Source organism: Parasteatoda tepidariorum, chromosome 5 (assembly GCF_982258835.1).
Source record: "Parasteatoda tepidariorum strain Cologne lab strain chromosome 5, Ptep-v5.0, whole genome shotgun sequence".
Classification (NCBI taxonomy): domain Eukaryota; kingdom Metazoa; phylum Arthropoda; class Arachnida; order Araneae; family Theridiidae; genus Parasteatoda; species Parasteatoda tepidariorum.
This window is the reverse complement of record NC_141759.1, coordinates 27529962-27550116: the sequence shown is the minus strand read 5'-3', so window position 1 is coordinate 27550116 and position 20155 is coordinate 27529962. Positions and strand designations below refer to the sequence as shown.

Genomic DNA, 20155 nt, shown 5'->3' with positions numbered 1-20155 from the left:
TTTTTAAATTTAATAAGCCACATTAAAGAAGGAACGTTGCAATGCTACACGCTACATTAACGACGTCTCCAGAGTAACTGAATGACGGTTCGTATAGAAATCGCAGGTATGCGTCTCATACAACAACGCCCCCTATAGTTCGTTGCGATCGCGAATAATTTAAGCAACCACCACATCTAAACAATTTAATTAAATATTTAAGACCTGAAAACAATGATGTATTGTTTATAAATGCTGCCAAAATTAAGCAAATTAATTTAACCTTATTGCTATTTTTACTACCTTTTTAAATACTTTGTGCAATTAGGGTTTCCGGGGTGGCATCAATGTATATGTTTAGTAATGATTTTTTTAATTTCCTTATTTTTAGGATGCGATTGTGAATCGAACTCAACCTGGTGTGGGTTTGATGATGACGGGGAAATACTTTGTGGTTGCAAAAAAGGAAATTATTTCAATGGATACCGATGCGATAGTGAGAAAATTTACTATTTCAATAGGTTTTAAGTGTGTTTAACAAATTCCAGAAGTATAGTTTAAACTTTTAATTTCATAATAATATTGATTAATATTTGTTGGGTTCCTTACTTAAATTTAATTTATTCGCTTTCTTACGTGATTTATTAAGTAAATCTTTCATTTTTAATTATGTCAATGATAAATATTGTTCTGAATTCAAGAATGTCTATGTGGTGATCATGGAATATGCGATCCAAATGTTGTTTTCCCCTCCTGCGTTTGCGATGAAGGCTATGCTGAACATCAAGGAATTTGTGTGGGTGAGCACTTAATCAGTTTTTCTTTATATTCTTATAAAAAAATACATAAATGAGGTTTTGATTTAATTAATTTGTTTACCCTGGAGTTTTCCAGCCATTTTTATTTCACAATTCACTTAAAATATCTGGAATGCTTTGAGTATATTAATATTGTATAAAGAAAGTATTATCTAATATATATAACTAGGAGGCTCCGCCCCCTACTCGCTAACGCTCGCCAACCCCCGAGAATTGCTACGCAATCCTATGTGGTTCACGCCGTGAACCATGGCTCGCTGCGCTCGCTCGCCAATGAACACAATGTTCTAGCACAAAGACATAATATATTATCATCAAAGACATAGTATTTTATCATCAAAGACATAGTATTGTACTTATGTAGAAGAATTCTACCAATGTTCTTATTGGCTTTTAAAAAAAGTATATTAGCTATTTAGATTGTACATGGTGAAAAAATCTAAACATTAGCTAAAAAAGAAACATATTAGCAAAATAAATTATCAAATATTGCTTCACTAATATTCTGCATTTTAAAGCGTGAAAATTCAATGCATAAATAAACGCGAAATATAAAAAAATTCAATGCATTCAATACAAACATTTAAACGTTTTTTAGACGTTAAGGTAGCTCCCAGTAGACAAATATCAATTCAACAGCGGCCTTTTAAAGCATTCTCACTTCAATTAATTAATTAATTCCTAATTGAGTTTAAATTAAATATTGTCATGTTTTTAGTGCATGAATCTGAATTGAACAACCTGATAATGCTCACTCTGGTTATTGTTATCTGGTTGCTCACTACGTGCTCTTGCGCGCCGAATCCAATCAATTAAAAATGAAAACTGTTGCCAGCGCGAGAAAAGAAATATCATTGGTTTTATTGATACATACATACATACATACGTACGTATTAGCGTTTTATATAATAAGAAGATAGATTCTCTTACGTGGCTCCCAAATTTTGGCTGTACTTCTTTTCCGCCGGAGGTAACGTTTGCTTTGTTTTGTTTACGTTACTATTTCTCTTACACGGCGAATCGACCAATGATTGCCGCTAAAAATGTCACATGCCAAATCTAGCTGAGATGGCTCAACATATAGCGCTTTTGAAAACGGAAACTGAAATAACCAGAGAGCATTAGCTGCTGCAATCTCATACTATTAAGCTTGGCGGAAGTGAGTAGTCTTTGTCGATAGATCTCTAGTATTTTGTCGAAAGCGCTTTTTTTCACGAATTTATATATTACGAATTTATTTGACGATTTTTGATTTATATCACGAATTATACTATAGCACATTTCTAATAGGTTTAACGAATTACATGTCATTTATTTGAATTCAAATTTATTTTAATGACTCAGTATTTACTAAAAAGATGTAATTTTTTTTTAAAAAAAAGTTTTCATATGGATTTGTTGAATTCTTAGAATTCTTGAATGACTGTTTTAGATTTCTTAGAATTTTGTGCATTTGCAATGTACCTAAGTTATTAGCGAGCGAAGCGAACTTGGTTGTCGAAGCAAACCATATAAGATTGCGTAGCAATTTTCGGGGGTTGGCGAGCGTTAGTGAGCAGGGGGCGCAGCCCACTAGTTGATATTAAATTTAAAAACATGGCAACTGATGTATACAGCAAAGGAAACGGACAATTATCTTAAATTTTTTTTTTCTTTGCAGGATGTTTGGCAATGAAAAATTCTAATAATAGCCCAAATATTAAAAAGTCTAATTTTAGCCTCATATATTTTTCACATTGGCCACATAATTTTTTCTCGAAAGCATTCTTTCATTTACGCCCCCACATTTTTTGGCTATATATTCTTTGGCCACTTTTAATGGCGCATTTCTCTCTCTGTATATATATATATATATATATATATATATATATATATATATATATATATATATATATATATATATATATATATATATATATATATATATAAAGAAGAAATTTTTCATAGGAATAGGCTTTCTTTCAAACCTTAATTGAAAAGACCTTTTACATACCCGGCAACTAGTATGGTCGTTAGAAAAGATTTTACGAAGTGATAGTAAAACTGCAATAAGTTTGGAAGAATTTTAAAAACACAAATCTATTAAGACATCTATAAGCATAATTAGCCAACTAATAGATATCAGCATTTTTTAAATAATTGATTCGTCGTGGTTGTTTAATTTTTTTTTGAAACCTTAAACTTTAAGAATTAATGCACCAAAACGCCTATAATGTTGCTATAAGTAAGAAAATTGTTTTTAAATGGCTTGCAGCTATGCTATCAAGTCTATGAAATATTTTATCTATTTAAATTTTTCTGTGAAATGGTTTACACAATTTTTTTTTAAATTTAATTTATTAAAAATTTAATGCAATATTTCACTTACTTCTACTACAAAAAATATTTTCTGAGCCTACAGAAATTTGCGTAAAAGAAGAGGGTATGTATTAGTATCATCCCCTATGTATGAAATTTTTTTTATTTTTTATATGCAACTTTATGTGTATCTTGGATATGTTCCTGAATTATTACTTGCTCGAACATGTAACTTTTTACTAATGTTTCTTTTATTAAGAATATTATTAATCTGTGACATCGTTTACACTTTTATTCAAGGTAAAAATTTAGAATCTTCGCCCTTTTCTAAATTATTTCACTCTTATTTTTAGAATGCAGCTGTGGCCAATATGGCAAATGCTTATATGATGAACACAAAAAACAAATTGGCTGTAAATGTGATAAAGGCTATGCAGAAAAAATGGGAAAATGTGAAAGTATAACTCTACCTCATTCTTTATTTTTTATTAATATCTAAATATACGGTGGAGTCGTGATGGCTCAGGTGATAGAGCGCTCGTCTCCCTATGAGATAACCCATGTTCGAATCCCAGCGATGATTGGTCGATACGAATTCCGCAAACAGCTCTCACGGATTACAGAGCTGACGTGAAGTAACCTCCGTTGTAGAATGTTCATGGGCTAATGACTCCTTGCCGTCAGACTAATCTCGGGAGGTTTTCGTGGATTTCCTCTACACGTAGCTCAAATATGGTTTAGTTCCATCAAAAAGGCTTTAAAAATTTCTGCCAATACTTCATCCGGGAGTTCCCTTGTCTTCTGGATTGGGTTTAAAATTACATGACTACAGAGGAGAACTCTGTTGGTCGTAAACTCAGAAATTGGATTGGCTGTTCAATGACGGTTATAATCATAATATAATAAACATACGGTGACATCTGAGTAAAGTGGACATCCTTGGTACACAGAAAATTATCCCTTAAGGTCAATTGTTACCTTAGAAGGACGTATATTAATTGAGTAATCAAATGATGGGTAAATAAATACATAATTAGAAATGAAATAACAATAATATTCCTTGAGATTTAATAAAATAAATAGGATAGCTAAAGACTGAGAAATTCATCTTTATTAAAAAGAAAAATTGTGAGTATTTGTTAGCAAACACTCTTCCTTTAAAAATAGGGATGTTAATACTCAGTTTTTAACTAACTCGGAGTGTTCCTTTAAAAATAGAAATGTTAATACGCAGTTTTTAACTAACTCTGAGTGTTCCTTCAAAAATAGGAATGTTAATACGCAGTTTTTAACTAACAAGGCTGTGAAAATAATTTTCACAGTAACTCACGTAAATAATTCTTATGAAATTAAAACATGACAAAATAATTTAAACAGATGCTTCATATTATTTATGTTAAATTATTTATATATTATATTATACACATTATTTTCAGAATTCGTTGAAAAAAATCGATGTCAGATATTTAGTGTCTTACTAACACTAAACGGTTGAATCAAATTACACAATTACGTATATTTATTTAAGATTTTGAGAAATAAGATTGTTTGGATAAAATATTATTTAGTATTTTTTTTAAGGGAAGACAAAAGAGTTCTAAAATTTAATGAAAAAAAAAATAACAGGCATTTTTTTAATCCCATGTTAAAACATTAACGTTTGTTATCCACTCATAATACTTAAATATTAATGTCAGTTGTGTCGAGAAAACACTTTAAATTTTTTTCCTTCATCTGTAATGAAGTATTTACACTAGGGAACAAAGTTTTTATTACACTTATACAAGCACTTCTTGATCTAGCGTGATCATCACCTCCTACATCGGAAAGCCTCCACACGGTCTTTTATAAGTAGTCCACGCAGACTGTTTAAAAAGTGAACCAGTTGTGCGCATGAACCCAAAACCTTTCTAAAAGTAATTGAGAGAAATTTATCATATATATTTGAGAATTGAATCCGTAGTGGTTGACAAGTAAATAAGACAAACCAATCATTTTCATAAACTCAAAAAATTTTTAGGCATATATTTGCTACCATTTCCCTCTTCTTTACTGGATCTTCTATTAAATGGCTCTTTCGTTAACTGGTTTACCTGCATCTCTGATCGGACTGATTGGTCTGATCGGACTACTCATAAGAAACCGTGTAGAGCTTGATTCGGGTGTGAGAATATCAAATCTGAATTTTTTTTGTTGTTCGTTCCAAGAGTTACAGATATTTTTCAAAATCATATTTTTAGTTTAGTGTATATTTTGTTTAAATGTGCAAGTTTACGAAGATTTTATGAAGATAGATTTATAAACATAGATGTGAACTTGTCTGCACCTTTGAAAATTACACTAACCCTATACTGCGCCTTTTGCATACCTGCCAAACAACAATTTGAATTGGATCTCTTAACCAGGATTTTTAAAATTCCCTCTAGAAAATACATATTGTCCCCACTTCTATGCTACGTAAGGAGTAACAGGAAGAAGGTGATAATACATTTCAATTGATGACTATAGGTATGATGTTAGGGTCATATCTTTTTTGCCTTCAGGGCCATTTCCAAAAGGGCAGACAAGTGTATATTTGCAGGCAATCTTAATGAGTCAAGGGGCTGACCTCAAATATGCTAATTAATCAGCGCATGCTATATTTTAAATTACGAAATCAGACACAAAAGCATACTTTCTTTGAATAAACATACCTCTTTTTCAACGGAATCTAATTGCTGTCCCCTATTATATAGGGGATAGACGTAATCTGGGAAATATGGTCCTAATAGTTTGGACAGTTGAGTGGTCTAAAGTATGAATCCCTTAATGTTAACTTTATTTTTTGCGTATTTCACCATATCTCAAGAATCTTTTAGGCATATTGAAAGTTTTTAACACATAAATATAAAATTCGTTTATTCAAAGATAATTCCATGCAAAATATTACTTTTAGTAAATATTTCTTACTTTTAATTTTTCTATTTACTAATAACCGAAAAATTTTAATTGTAAGGTTTAAAATTTTTTTACACCATTTTAAGGATGTAATTTAACATAGAATAATGCAAAGTTTGAGTGAAATTGGTCGAATAGTTCCTGAGAAATGGAATTTTTAAAATACGGCTTTTTTCGATTTCTCAGGAACTATTTGATCGATTTCGACCGAATTTTGTATTTTGCCATTTAAAATTACCTTCTTTAAAATGATGTAAAAATTGTATACCTTACATTACAAAAATTTTTCGTTTTCATTTAAAACTAATTTTATGACTGTGTGCAAAAAATTTTCAATTCGCTTAAAAAGTTTTCGAGATATGGCGAAATACGTAAAAAATAAAATTAACATTAAGGGGTTCAAACATTGGCCGCTTACCTGAGCAAACTATGGGCACCATATTTTACAGATAGCGGGTCAGAAATCCAAATCTGCTGGAAAAAAGGAATGTATATTCAGAGAAAATACTTTTTTGTGTCAGATTTTGTATCTTAAAATATCCTCTGCACTAATGAATTAGCATATTTGAGGTCTCCCCCTTGAACCATTAAAATTGAGTTCTAGAACGTTATCAGATGTAGAAGATCAGATCATTAGATCAAAAGTTTTTTCAAAAGTTGATCATTAGACTGTTTCTTATATCACGCACTATACATTCAGACAAAAAAACTTAAATGAACCAAAATACCGCTTTAAAAAAATCTGCAGCTTTTTGAACAAAACTAATATCAGATTCAAAATCCTCACACATGATTTACATGAGATCAAGTACATGTATGAATCCAACAAAAATTTGGCACCATTCTTATTCTTCACTTTTTTAAAGTATGTACTAAAAGGGTAAGACAAGAAGCATACGACCATTAAGTATCGTATCATAAACTGAAGTGTATTTTCCCCTTTTTCCTACCATTCCCTACGTAGAAAAAAAGTGGGGACACTCACTATTTGTTCGAGTGAATTTAAAAAAATCCTGATTTGGAACCCATTATTAGTTTGCGTACAAACTGTAGTTTGTAGAGAGATACCGATTGCGGATTGGAAATCAGAAACGTGAAAACATCTAAGATCCGTTCAAAACTCTCACGGAAAACAAAACCAAATTTTTTTTCAAATGTTATCGGCAAAAGTAAACCTTTATAGTATTCTTGTTTTGTATATTTTATGCAACACTACTTTTTTTTTATTTGCATAATGACGTTGTTTATTGTTACGTTTCTTTATAGAGTGTTATTGTGGAGATAATATTAATTGTACTTTTGATGGTGATAGAAAAGTCTGTGGTTGTGAATCCGGGTATGAAGAGGCAAATGGTTTTTGTAAAGGTGAATAAATACGTATTATTATTTTCATTATAATGAAGTCAATATAGTTTCATACACAGTGTATAAAAATTTTATCTTTTAACTACACTTTCATAGGGGCTTAGAAATTTCTACACCGCTGATAAAATGAGACGAGCGTCGATATTATAATATTTCTTGCAATAACCGCTAAATAGTTTTCAAAGACAATATAACGATACAAAAAATCTCTTCAAAAATCCTTAAATGAATAAAAGGCTTTTTAAAGAGAGAAATTTCTACTGGAAGTGACCAAATTTTCGGACAGAACTAAGCGGTACATCTGATGGTACATTTATGGGTAAATATCTTACCATATTTTTTTTTATAATGGCACCTCTTGATTCTTCTATAAAGGGGCGTATTCTTTCGCAGACAGAATTTCCCGGTAGACCTATTATATCTTCTACTAATAAAAAGGTCTACAGTGGACTGAGTGTAAAATACAGTTCTCCGTAAATCTAGTTCAAGTATTACTTGCTGCAGTCTGCTCGTGTGGGTGCCAACTTTGATCAGTTAGCGAAGAGACCGAGGATGGGGCATTGGTTCTTTTTAAAGTGTTCGACTTTACGAGTAGGTTGTCGGGCTATCAATCCCTCTGTAGATGATCGATTGTGATTGCATGCCTTCGTATCATTTTTAGGGATGTTTCCCAGACGGCTGGCAATATCTCATCATGCAGTTCCAATGCGATGTAACTAAAGTACTATTACTACCACCATTAAAATTTTTCAAGGGTCTGTTTTTATTACTTTCTGGTGGCCCTGTTTTTGTTACTTCGTTTTCTTGTTTGTAATGATGGAATCGCACCATTCAAATTTCGACCACTTTCCGACTAGCTAGAGCATTTAAGCTTGTACTAGAGCTCGGTGTGTCTCATGACAATACAAATTTCATACATTTTCTGATAGATAAAAAACAATTTTACTCTGAATTATATTGTCTCTGTTACATTGTATAGTTTAACACAATCGATATTGTGGCTACTTTCTGATACGCTAGAATTTTAAGTGCTGAATGATGTGAAAGATTTTTCAATCGTTTCCAAACCACTGTAATCAGAATCGAAAGTCTTCTGTCATTGAGTATTGTCCTTCTACCAAGAGCTCTGAAGCGTGGAGGTTGCGGGTTCAAATATTACTGTAAGCATGGTAATATCTTTGGGATGTCCTTATGTAAATTATGGTATCTAGTCTCTTTAACTTGAGAAGGTCTTGTAAGTCGTTGTACTCATGTTGAGCAGACGAGCCTACATTTCCATGAGTTATATTATATAACAAACATAAAAATAAAACACTCTTTCTTTTTCAAAGCTAAAATAGTAGATACAAATATGTTTTACCACTTTTTTTATTTACAAGAACTTTTCACAATCTATCAATATTTGTGTTTGGGCATTGATTAATTAAGTTTACCTCTCTTATAAGTATTCTTTGACTATTTTTAGACCTCAACGAATGCGAGAAACATAATCCATGTAAACAATCAATGACGTGCATCAATTTGCCTGGTTCATATTCATGCATTTGTAAAGAAGGTTATAAGACTGTTATAGTAGATACGATAATTAAGCCATTAGAAATTTGCCAAGGTAATAACATTGAATTTCTCATTGATGTATTTAATTTGGAATTTGTAACACTGTTTGGATAAAAATACGTTTAAGAATGTATCAATATATTTAAATTAATAATTTATAGATATTGACGAATGCGAAAATTCTTCAGCTTGTGCTCAGCCTAACACGTTTTGCGAGAACACTATAGGTAGCTACAACTGTATTTGTGAATCTGGATTTGTATCTCGAGGGTTGATGGATTCCTCTTTATTGTGCGAAAGTATGTATAGCTTTTAAATTTATCTATAAAATGATACTGTGCGTAAATAGGGTATGCGTAATAAGGGTATGGCATACCTGCCAACTTTTAATCCCTTCCATTATCATTTTCCCCAGTGGTATTAAAATGGAATTAAAACTTAATTAACTGGAATTAAACAAACAAATACGTTGTATTTGAGAAAACTTAAGTAGACAACCATGATAGTAACGCATATTAATATCTGTGCTTAATTTTTGTAAGAATAGTGGTGATCAATATCATTTAAAAATTAAGATTATAAAAGAAAAAAATAGTATCTAGTTACTACCACTTTAAAAATGGAAATAAAATCTTCCGGAAAATCTGGAAGAGTTAGCAGGTATGGTATGGGAGCGGTGAGGTGGCGCTGTTGTCGATGTGTAGAGTGCAAAAAACAGTCGATTTGCTTAGAAGGGTAGTTGTTGCGTGGCGTTAAAGTGAGGAGTTTCGTTTCCATCGCTCTAAAGCATGTTGTGAAAAGGCTTAATGACGAAAAAAGACGAGATGCTTGAACCCATCGTGCTACTGTCCTATACGGTAAAACATTTGCTCCACAGGCTTCCACTAATCCTCTATAGCATTCTGTTGCATTTTTGCCACGGGCTACCTCGATTTTAAGCCACGACAGCTGATCACCTTTTGAAAACATGCTTTAGAGCGATGGAAACGAAACTCCTAACTTTAACGCCACACAACAACTACCCTTCTAAGCAAATCGACTTTTTTTTGCACTCTACACATCGACAACAGCGCCACCTCATCGCTCCCATATCCAATTTGCGCATGCCCGCCCTTCTGTGAGTTTTAAGGTTAAGTTGCCACTATTTAATTTACAACCCTCGTATTTAGATGCAGCCTAATTCATAATTTATTTAATCTTGCGGTTGCCTTTATGAAATTATTTCAAGTAAAATGCCAATAAAATAGAAAGGGTGCTTTTTAAAAGGAAAATATAATATTTCTAATGACAATATATTTGAAAAATTATGAAAAAAACAAGCAATTATAAAATATTGCATCAGTATTTCCTATCGCGCTATTCAAATCAGAATAAAATGACTAAATTCTTCCATGAGGAAACTTGTATTCCCAATGACCTTTTTCGACGCTTACAGAAATTCTCTTTAGTTTTCATTTCGAAGTTAATCATAATTAAACCTATTTTATTCTTTTTCAGTTATACACCAAAAACAAATTCATAACTGGGCTAGATATAGCACAAGAACTGCAAGTTTAACGGTTGGATATTAAACATAATTTAATATTATTAATGATAAAACGATGAAAAATCTTCAATCCTCTAACTAATAAACTTTGTCCATAAAGTCGGGGCTCTGCCAAAAGGAGGTAGATTATTGAGGGTTCTGTTGTCCAAAAATATTGAGAATTACTGCCCTAGATTGTCCGGTTGGGATTGAGAATAGAGGGACAACAAATAAAACCCCAATGGATTCCAGGACATTGTGATATTTATGGCAACGAACAGGCAAATATGCTAGCTAAGAAGAGCACTCAAATAATTTAACAACTTACCATCTACAACTCCTTTTCCCCCACAAAATTTTATACAAAAAATCTAATGAGGCAAAATTGGAAAGCATTGCTCACTTCTCGTAATTTTTCGAAGGGTTTAAGGAACATCTTGGATTGATGTATATGATGTATGTATAAGAGCAGTGAAAAAGCTGTCACTGAATTAAGACTTGCGGAGAGTCATGACTGCCTGGCGAAACGCCTTTATCATAACGGTATGTTTGTGGGCCGAAATTGTCCACTCTGCTTCGGAAACGAAATCACAGAGAGTTTTATGGAATTTCTCGGCACTGCTTGGATACTCCGAGAGGAAAAGATGCCAACTTACTCCATTTGTAAAAAAAATATTTTCGAGAAGTAACGAAATTTAAGTTATATTTTTAATTTAGTAATTTTCATTTAAAGTAATTTTTCAACCACTATATATAAAAAATATCTAAGCGTCATATGAAATGTAACTTAATTCCATTTATGTCGTGGTAAAACTTTTAAAGACTAGAAGTAATTATTCTTATTCTACAAGTTTTACTATTTAATTCTTTACCATTTTATAAACACTGTTGCCGAAACAGTTGGCATCCCTGAAAATATTGGAGTGCTATACATCTACTAATGGAACAAGTACTTTTTTTTCTCTTGCTGTATTTCTTTTTATAATTTATAATTCTTCTTATTTCGTTCTATTTTCCATTGGAGAAAACACGAAAAAAAGTATTGTAAAGACATTCGAGTTCTGGTAAAACAGTGCAACTTTAAATTCTAATTAGTTGATTGCAAGCAGCATTTCAATGTATATAGTAGTACATAATACAAAGCAAGAAAGAAAACAATGAAACAAATTTAAAAATGGAAAAATATAGCTAGGAAAATCAACTTTATTAAAATTTACATTGACAACAGCCGCGGAGAATATTTTTCTTATTGATAATATGATGACAGCCCTATGAGGAAAACTCAAGTAATTCGCAAATCTTGCTGTTGTCGTCGTTGGCCATTAAGGCACGTGGGATAGAATTGCTTTTTTATCTTCCAATAGCGCCATCTATGGCAAAGAATTTGACTCCTGAAACACCAATACGTCCCACCCGTTCATAAGGCGTAACCATTCATTCACCTACAGATCGTAATTTTGACCTGAACGATCAATCTCCAATCCAGTACCCGCATAAGTATAATTTGTTGTGGTGATATGGAGGACTTTGTGACCCAACAGACTTAACGCTAACCAATCCCCATTTATTGCACGGGGAGTCTTTAACCGGCTGCTTTCGAACTCTCGCTTTCACGAACATGAGTCCAGCGCACTACCAGCAAGGCGATATCGGCCTTCATATTTTCGTGTCATCCACATAAGGAACTTCTTATTATCTGTTCACTTTTCTTCCACATAAGACTCTCCTTTTCAAATGAAAACTTATAAATAATTTGAATTAAAATTGTAACTTAATCTATTTAAACTTTTCTGAATATTATAGATACAAAAAAAAATCTATTCAAAATAACAATTTCAGTTTCAAATATTTTTAAAGTTTAACTTCATAAACATTTTTTACCTTAATATTTATCCATTGAATAATAAAATAATACTTTTTGTTACAAGCTATATAAAAGCAAACATATTTTACCTGAGATAAATCCTCCTACTTTTCATCACTTTTTATTGTGGCTGCATCAAGCATAAATGTCTTTTTTTTTTTTTTTTGCTCAGAAACGAATTATTTTAATGGTTGTATTTAGGCGGAAAGAGTTTAGGTTTTCCTCAAGCAAACTTAGTTAACTTAGTTTAAGTATGCACTACTCAAATATATGACAGTACAAGTACCTAAAAGTACGCTTTATTTTGTTTTCTGCTAAAAAAAATTTTTTTCATACATTTTTAAATGTGTACTTTGTGCATCCATTATAAATTATTATCGATGAAGCCTTTTTAAGGCCAACTAAACTAACAAGCTTCAGCTTTCTAATTTTCTCATTTGACTATTGTAAATTTCACTTCTGTTGTATAACATAGTATAATTTATTGGAGCATAAGTACCTTCAAGGAATTACGATTTTGTCTATTTTGTTAATTTTTAAAATTAAGCTAAATTTGAAATTTATTAACTATTTTCATTCTGCTTTTCAAGTCTTGTAAAACATTTTACTTATTTACTTAAAGAAGTTCTAATAGGACTATTTGAAGAATTTGTTTAAAACCACCTTTATAGCGCTTGAGTACATGGCCATGCAAATGATATTCCCTGATTTTAAATTAGAATCAAAATTATAATTTGAAAATTATTCAGGTTGTGTAACTCTTCTGACTTAGTTTATATGTACAATGCACCGAAAGGAAAAACAAATGGACTGCTCTGAATAACTTTTGATCATCTTCACGTTTTAGGACCCAATCTTAATAATTCAAGAAGGTGACCTCAAATATGTTAATTAATTGGTACAAACGTTATTTTAGGTAACGAAATCAGACACAAAAACTTACTTCCTCTGTATACACATACCGTTTTTTCGAGGGATTTGGATTTCTGACTCCCAAAATATAAAGGGTAGCTGCAATCTGGGAAATAGGGCGCAGATAGTTTGGTCAAAAGTCCTGTCCAAAATTTTAACCCCTTAATGTTAATTTTAATTTTTACGCATTTCGCTATTTCTCAAGAAATCTTAAAGCTTGTTGAAAAATTTTCCACACAATTATAAAATTCGTTGATTTTTGAGAAAATATCAACAAATAATTGATATCTTAAAAAATAAAAAAAAAACAATTTTTTAAAAATTCGATTTCTCAGAGACTATTGAACCGATTTCGCTCACATTTTGTAGTTTGCCATGTGAAATTAGATACTTTGAAATGATGTAAGTAATTTTAAAACCTTACAACTCTAAATGTTTTAGATTAAAATAAAATATTAAAAAATAATAAATATTTAATAAAATTTATTTTTGCATGGAATTTACATTTGGATAAACGAATTTTATAATTGTGTACGAAAATTTTTCAATTAAAAAATTCGTTTAAAAATTTCTTGATATATGGCGAAATACGCAAAAAATAAAATTAACATTAGGGGGTTCAAATTTTGGACTACTTTCCTGACCAAACTATTAGGATCATATTTCCCAGATTGTGGTTACCCCCTATATTTGGAGGGTCAAAAGTCCCGAAACGTGAAGATCCGATCAAAAGTTATTCAGGGTGGTCCGTTTTTTTCTTTGACGCACTGTATAATACATATTTTTTTTTAAGAAATTAAATAATTATTGCAAATTTAAAAATATTTTCAATTTGAGTATAATACTTATTATTGCTAAAAATGTATATATGACAAATTCCTGCTGTTATGAAATAATTATATCATTCGCTAAAATTTTTTTATATTGCAGAAAGTACAGCTACAGCAATTTACACAACTATCGCCATAGCTTCATTTGTAAGTCTTATAATTACTGGAGCAGTCGTTTATTACGTGAAGAAAACGTAAGTACAAAAGTGCTTTACGATAGTATGAACAAAACTAAAATCTTTTTTTCAAAAATACTCTTTGAACTAAGGATAGAATTTTTACCTATCATGCAATCTTCGTTTAATTAACAGTGCCTGTCAATCATAACTAATAGTATATTTTAACCCCTTCCTTCTTGCTGCCGTTAAAATAGGAGTGTTCAAAAGTACCGCACCAAAAATATTAAAACAATTTATTTCTCCATTTCCGGAATCATATATATTTCTCAATCTATACAACAGATGGCAGTACTAGATTATTTGGAATGTGCTTAGACAACGCCTCCACACGGTTTTTGTAGGTAGTCCGATCAGATCACTATGAAGGTAATCCAATTAGTGCAATAACCATTTAATATGAAATCTATTAAAAATTAGAAAATGGTAGCAAACATATGTCTAAAAATTTGTTTAATTTATGAATATAATTGGTTTGTTTTATTTACTAGTCAACCACTACAGATTCAATTCTCAAATATGTATGATAAATTTCTCTCAAGTACTTTTAAAATAGAATTTGGATTCCTGCGCACACTTTTTAAATAGTCTGCACGGACTACTTATGAAAAACTGTGTGGAGGCTTTCTGATGTAGGAGGTGATGTCTTAGAGGTAGTTTATTTTGAACTTGATATTTATTTGCACTCATCAAGCACTTATATTTGTAATAAACCCAAAAATTTTAAATTAAGAAATATATTGCACATACACTTAGTTTAATATAATTTTCTTGAATAGAAAAATTGACATTTTAATGACCGTTTCCTTCAACAACAACAAAAAAAAAATTTAACGACCATTAAGCGGTTAACAAACTGAGGGGTTAACATTGAGGGAAAAGTTCAATATTGTTGTTTTTTATATTATAGCTGAAGGTATTCAATATTTATTACTTAAATTATTTATTAATTATACTACTATTTCTTATAATTTTTTCTGAATTTTTTAAAATTTGAGTGATTACTAATTATTAAGAAATAAAAATTTTAAATTTTAAAAATGCTGACTGTTGATAATGCGTCAAAGTACAGAGGGTTAAAAATTTCGCTAGCTTCAATAATACGCAAATTAGTAATATATATATATATATATATATATATATATATATATATATATATATTAGTAATATAATAGGTAATAGTTTGAAAAAGAGATTCTTACTACCAACTTTTCCTCTTTTCTGTATCGCTTTCACCCATCATTGTTATGCTAAAATACACCGCAGAGCCATTACATTATGACCACCCTGCTAATAACATGTAGGACCACCTTTAGCCCTCAAAACTGCTAGCACCCGCAGTGGCATTGATTCCACAAGGTGCTGATATATAGTCTGAGATATCTGGTACCAAGCGCTCACCAACTGGTCTTGCAATTCCCTCACATTGCGAGGGGGTAGCGTGGCAGCACGAATTTGGTTTTCCAAGTAGTACCACAAATGCTCTATTGGATTAAGGTCAGGTGAATTTGGGGGCCAAGACATGACTTGAAAGTCAGTGGAATGTTCCTCGAGCCAATCCATGACGATTCGACCCTTATGACATGGTGCATTATCCTGTTGGTAAACACCATCCCCCGCAGGAAACACTGCTGCCATGAATGGGTGAACCTGGTCTGCCACTATCTTCAAGAAGCTTACAGACGTCAGAGATTGTTCTATGAGGATTATGGGTCTTAATGTGCCCATGTGCCCCATGAAAACATTGTTCCTGGGCGAGAAACCATGAAAATCTGGGCGAGCCTATTGTTATAGATGGAGGGAGGTCATATTGTAATGGCTCTTTGGTGTACATAATTACAATAAATTCTATTTTTTGGTTTAATAAGAATTACTCTTACTTAAATAATTTAAAATTATTTTAGCTACAAAAAAATGCGTTAATAATTCATACAGTGCACTATGATATGCATAAAATAAAGTATTTTCCAGGTTACGAAGATTAAAAAAAATTCAGCTTACTTAATTTAGTAGTGTTTCTTGTTAATACATAAATACAATACATAATTTTCTTTGATTTAATAAGAATTACTCTTACTTCAAAAATTGATCTTAAACTACTTTAGCTACAAGAAAATGTGTACATAATTCATATAGTGCACCATGATATGTATAAAGTCTTTTCTCGTTCGATGTTAGAGAAATTCAGCTTATTTAATTTTGTAGTGTTTCTTAATGAAATATTTGTATTCTATCAAATACATAAATACTCTATATTCTCTATACACTACTCTGTATTCTCTTTTTTAATAAGAATTATTCTTACCTACGAAATTGATTTGAAATTATTTTAGCTAGCAAAAAATGTGTAAATAATTCATACAGTGTACCATGGTATGCATAAAATAAAGTATTAGTTTTAAAAAAAACCCTACAAATTTGATGCTGCTTCTAATTTTAAAAAAATGTCAGAATAATTTATTTTCTTTTAAAAATAATTTTGTAATTTGCTGATACAATTACGATTCGTAATTTTTTTAAAAAATCATTTCTTTTTACGAACAGATTCCGAGAAGAATATACTAGTTATAATCAGGAATTAAAATAGCTTACGAGTATGAAGATCCTGGAAAGTGGACGATATTTCAAGACATCAAATAGAGATGATGAACTTTGATGCAAATAAACAAATCTGTAAGAAATATTATGTAAATACGATTGTAAATATGTAATATTATGACAATGAGAAATGTAGAATAAAAGACTAGAATAATTAGTTCAAGAAATGATATTTATTTTCAGAGAAAAATATGTAACTAAAGTTAATGTGGTTTTCAAAATACAATGGTGAAATGTCAAATAACTTATTAATGAAGCACATCCTGAGGAACTACATTTTAGATGTTCTATTGAATTACTGCATATAAAAGAACATATTATAGAGTCATCTACTAAACCTTTTCTGAACTGGCGAGTCATATATGTATACGTACGGAATCAGAGTCAGGATGGAGCAAAATAAAAAGCGGTAGCTTAATTTTGGGCATGTCTTTATTTTTGCTATCACTTTCTTTCTAACATACCTAATAAATGTTAGCTCAAAGTGTAGCTACATAATTTTTATTTTGAATTAATTCGTGATATATTAAGTAAATCAAACTATTATTACTCCCCTCATCCCAAATAAACAGCCGTAGAAATATTTTACCTAAAAGTTTTTTTTTACCCTGATTGTCACCACGCTTAGAACAGGGTTCCCGCAAGCTTTGTAAATTTTAAAAAGTGGTAAGGAAAATTAAACAAATGTTAAGAATTTAAATTCCGTGTAATCACCACTAAAAATTGTTTTCCAAAGAAAGTATATATGCATGAAAATTCCTACTATTTACTTCTTAACTCCATTTTGTGCCCCAAACTTTATTTTAGACATGTATGTTTCTTAGTCTAATTTCAGGATGAAAGGGAAAAGGGCCGCAAGTGGCCCAGTTCCACTACAACGAACTATTTACTTCTTAACGACAAAGTAGTATATTAAAATAAGAAATTAATTTACTACCACTATAAAAATTTCTCAAGGACCGCTGTAACCCTGTAGAATGCATATACACTCTATAACAAAAAAAAAATTGAAACACCAAGAAAGATTTGTCCGATTGAAATGAAAATTGGTGGATAGGAAGACAGTGTACAGAATAGTAAATGACTAAAATTTCAGAACAATAGAATAATTTTTCGCAGAGTTACAGTAACAAGTTTAATAAGGTGTTGATCCGCCTCTAGCCTGGATACAAGCTGCCACACGGCGTGGCATAGACCGATAAAGCTCCCGGATGGTCTCTTGCGGTATTTCCTGCCAAATTCGACCCAATTGTCGAACGAGGTCATCAACATTCCAGCCAGATGCGATCGAGGACTGATCTAGCTACTACCCATGTTGTTGTGCTAATTGAACAGAGTTTTTTTCCAACTAAAAAAGCAACAAATATCCATCTTCTTCTAAAAAATATCATCAAAACCATCATATAACTCCTCAAGGCATCTCTGGTGAGTCTTTTCCGGGCCCTAGGAGCCCAATTTTTAATGTTTTGATATTTTAAAATTGACGTTCCATTGATTCAGGCTTAATGTATATGATCGCCATTTTAGCATGTATTCCTATGCAAAAAATTTCTATCGCTAACTTTCAGCATTTATAATTTTTTTTTAATGTGTCTAAACTTAATCACGCTTGTTCATTTCAATGCTAAAAGCGATTCTCTTAATGCCATTATACTTTTTTTAATTTTAGACGATCGTAATAATATTTTTCAGCAACTTTAAATTTTATAGTCATTTCTGGGTATAGGCCATCGCTATGTTAAACATTTTTATTTTGTACTCTGACTTTGAGTGACTTTAATTTAGACTTAATTGTTACTGTGTGTTCTAACTTTTTTATATGTTATGCCCCAACTCATGCTCAATGTACAAATACATGTTTCAAAATTTTTAACCTAATACTCGATTTATTATCGATTTTCTAATAAACATCTTTTTTCACAATTTCGGCGTTCTTTTTCAATGCATAATTTAGCCATTTTTATGTAAACAAACCTAAGTAATGATTACAGTAACAGTTAAGCTATTACAATCACGCTACGCCCAGCTTTCAATAATTATTATTCATTTCAATTAACCAATTGTTAAATTTATTAGCTTTTCTTCCTATGGGTAAAATCGATCTTCTCAGAGTCAGAGTATAAACATATTTTTAAGTATTTTTAAGCATTTCATTCTATATATCTTTCTCTTGTTTATTTATATGCATTTATCATTAAAAGCTTGTCTTATTTATTAAAATCTTTTACTTGTGTACTGTTGTGTCTTACTTATTTACACGATTATCAACAATAAATAAAAACATCTCCTGGTTGCTTTAACAAATAGACAATCTTAGGTTATTGAACATCAACCATCTGTGGACCACATCGTACCAAGCCATCATCTTAGAGTATTCACAACTATCATCTAATGGTTTGCTTATTATTTTTCTATTGTATACTTACATAGCGTTGGCCACCCAGAGTTAAAAGTATAATATTTAAATTACTTTATTATGTTCATAATGTTTTTAGTACTACTTTTGTCGCCATTTTAAAATTTTCTCTAGTAACCATCACCAGTTTCTTACCTTGCTATTCCAAGCCTTATTGCTTTTTCCATATGTCTGTATTAATCAATATATAGTAACAGACTGTGGTACTTGTTTTATCGCCATTCTTCACCTCTTTTTTAATAAGCTGTCTTGTTAATATTTCTCTGAAAATAATCACTTTACATAATATGCTTGTTTATACTCAATGGCAATCTTATAAAGATGGTCATTTCTTATTTAACCAGTACTAATATTTTTTCTTGTTTATTTTTTCTTTTATAACCATACAATTCTTAACCATCGTCAGTCCCCCATTTTCTTTACGAATAGATTTTAATAGAACCATGATTTTATAAGGGATTTTACTCTTTCATTGGTTTCAACATGTGGTAAATCATGTTTTTCCAAGCATTAAAAGGAACAGATTACCAACTAAAACTTAAGGAATAAATTTAATTTGAACATTATTAAAATCACAAATAAATACAGCTAAAACTGAATGACATTAAAGTTATCGGAGAGCCGTGCATCACGTACTAGTGCACGAGGAAAAATGGGAGTAGCCTGGTTGCTGGCGGAAAACTGGTTTTTAAATGCGTCACTCCAAGTTGAAGTGCCCTTTCGCATTAGGTAAGATGAAAATGTAGAAGCAGGGCATCGCCGCAGTACTCCCCCCCAAGTGTCCAGGAGACCGACATCAATAGCAACGAGTGTTGAAATGCACCCGGCGGCCGGAACGAGTCGTGATCCCCGGTCGAGCCAACTCTGGAGCCGGATGCTG

At 31.3% G+C, this 20155-nt stretch overlaps 1 protein-coding gene across 1 annotated transcript in view; it reads left to right on the top strand.

Annotated features, from left to right (window-relative positions):
* LOC107447438 (uncharacterized) overlaps window positions 1-17026 on the top strand; it is a 37658-nt gene extending 20632 nt beyond the window's left edge. Inside the window, exons 5-12 of the mRNA XM_087163582.1 lie at window positions 371-475; window positions 681-779; window positions 3449-3553; window positions 7299-7397; window positions 8863-9006; window positions 9116-9253; window positions 14186-14279; window positions 16806-17026. Of these exons, the coding sequence (XP_087019708.1) occupies window positions 371-475; window positions 681-779; window positions 3449-3553; window positions 7299-7397; window positions 8863-9006; window positions 9116-9253; window positions 14186-14279; window positions 16806-16848 (827 nt within the window). The 3' untranslated portion in view covers window positions 16849-17026. The remainder of the gene's footprint in view (window positions 1-370; window positions 476-680; window positions 780-3448; window positions 3554-7298; window positions 7398-8862; window positions 9007-9115; window positions 9254-14185; window positions 14280-16805) is intronic.
* The last annotated feature ends 3129 nt before the right edge of the window (window positions 17027-20155 follow it).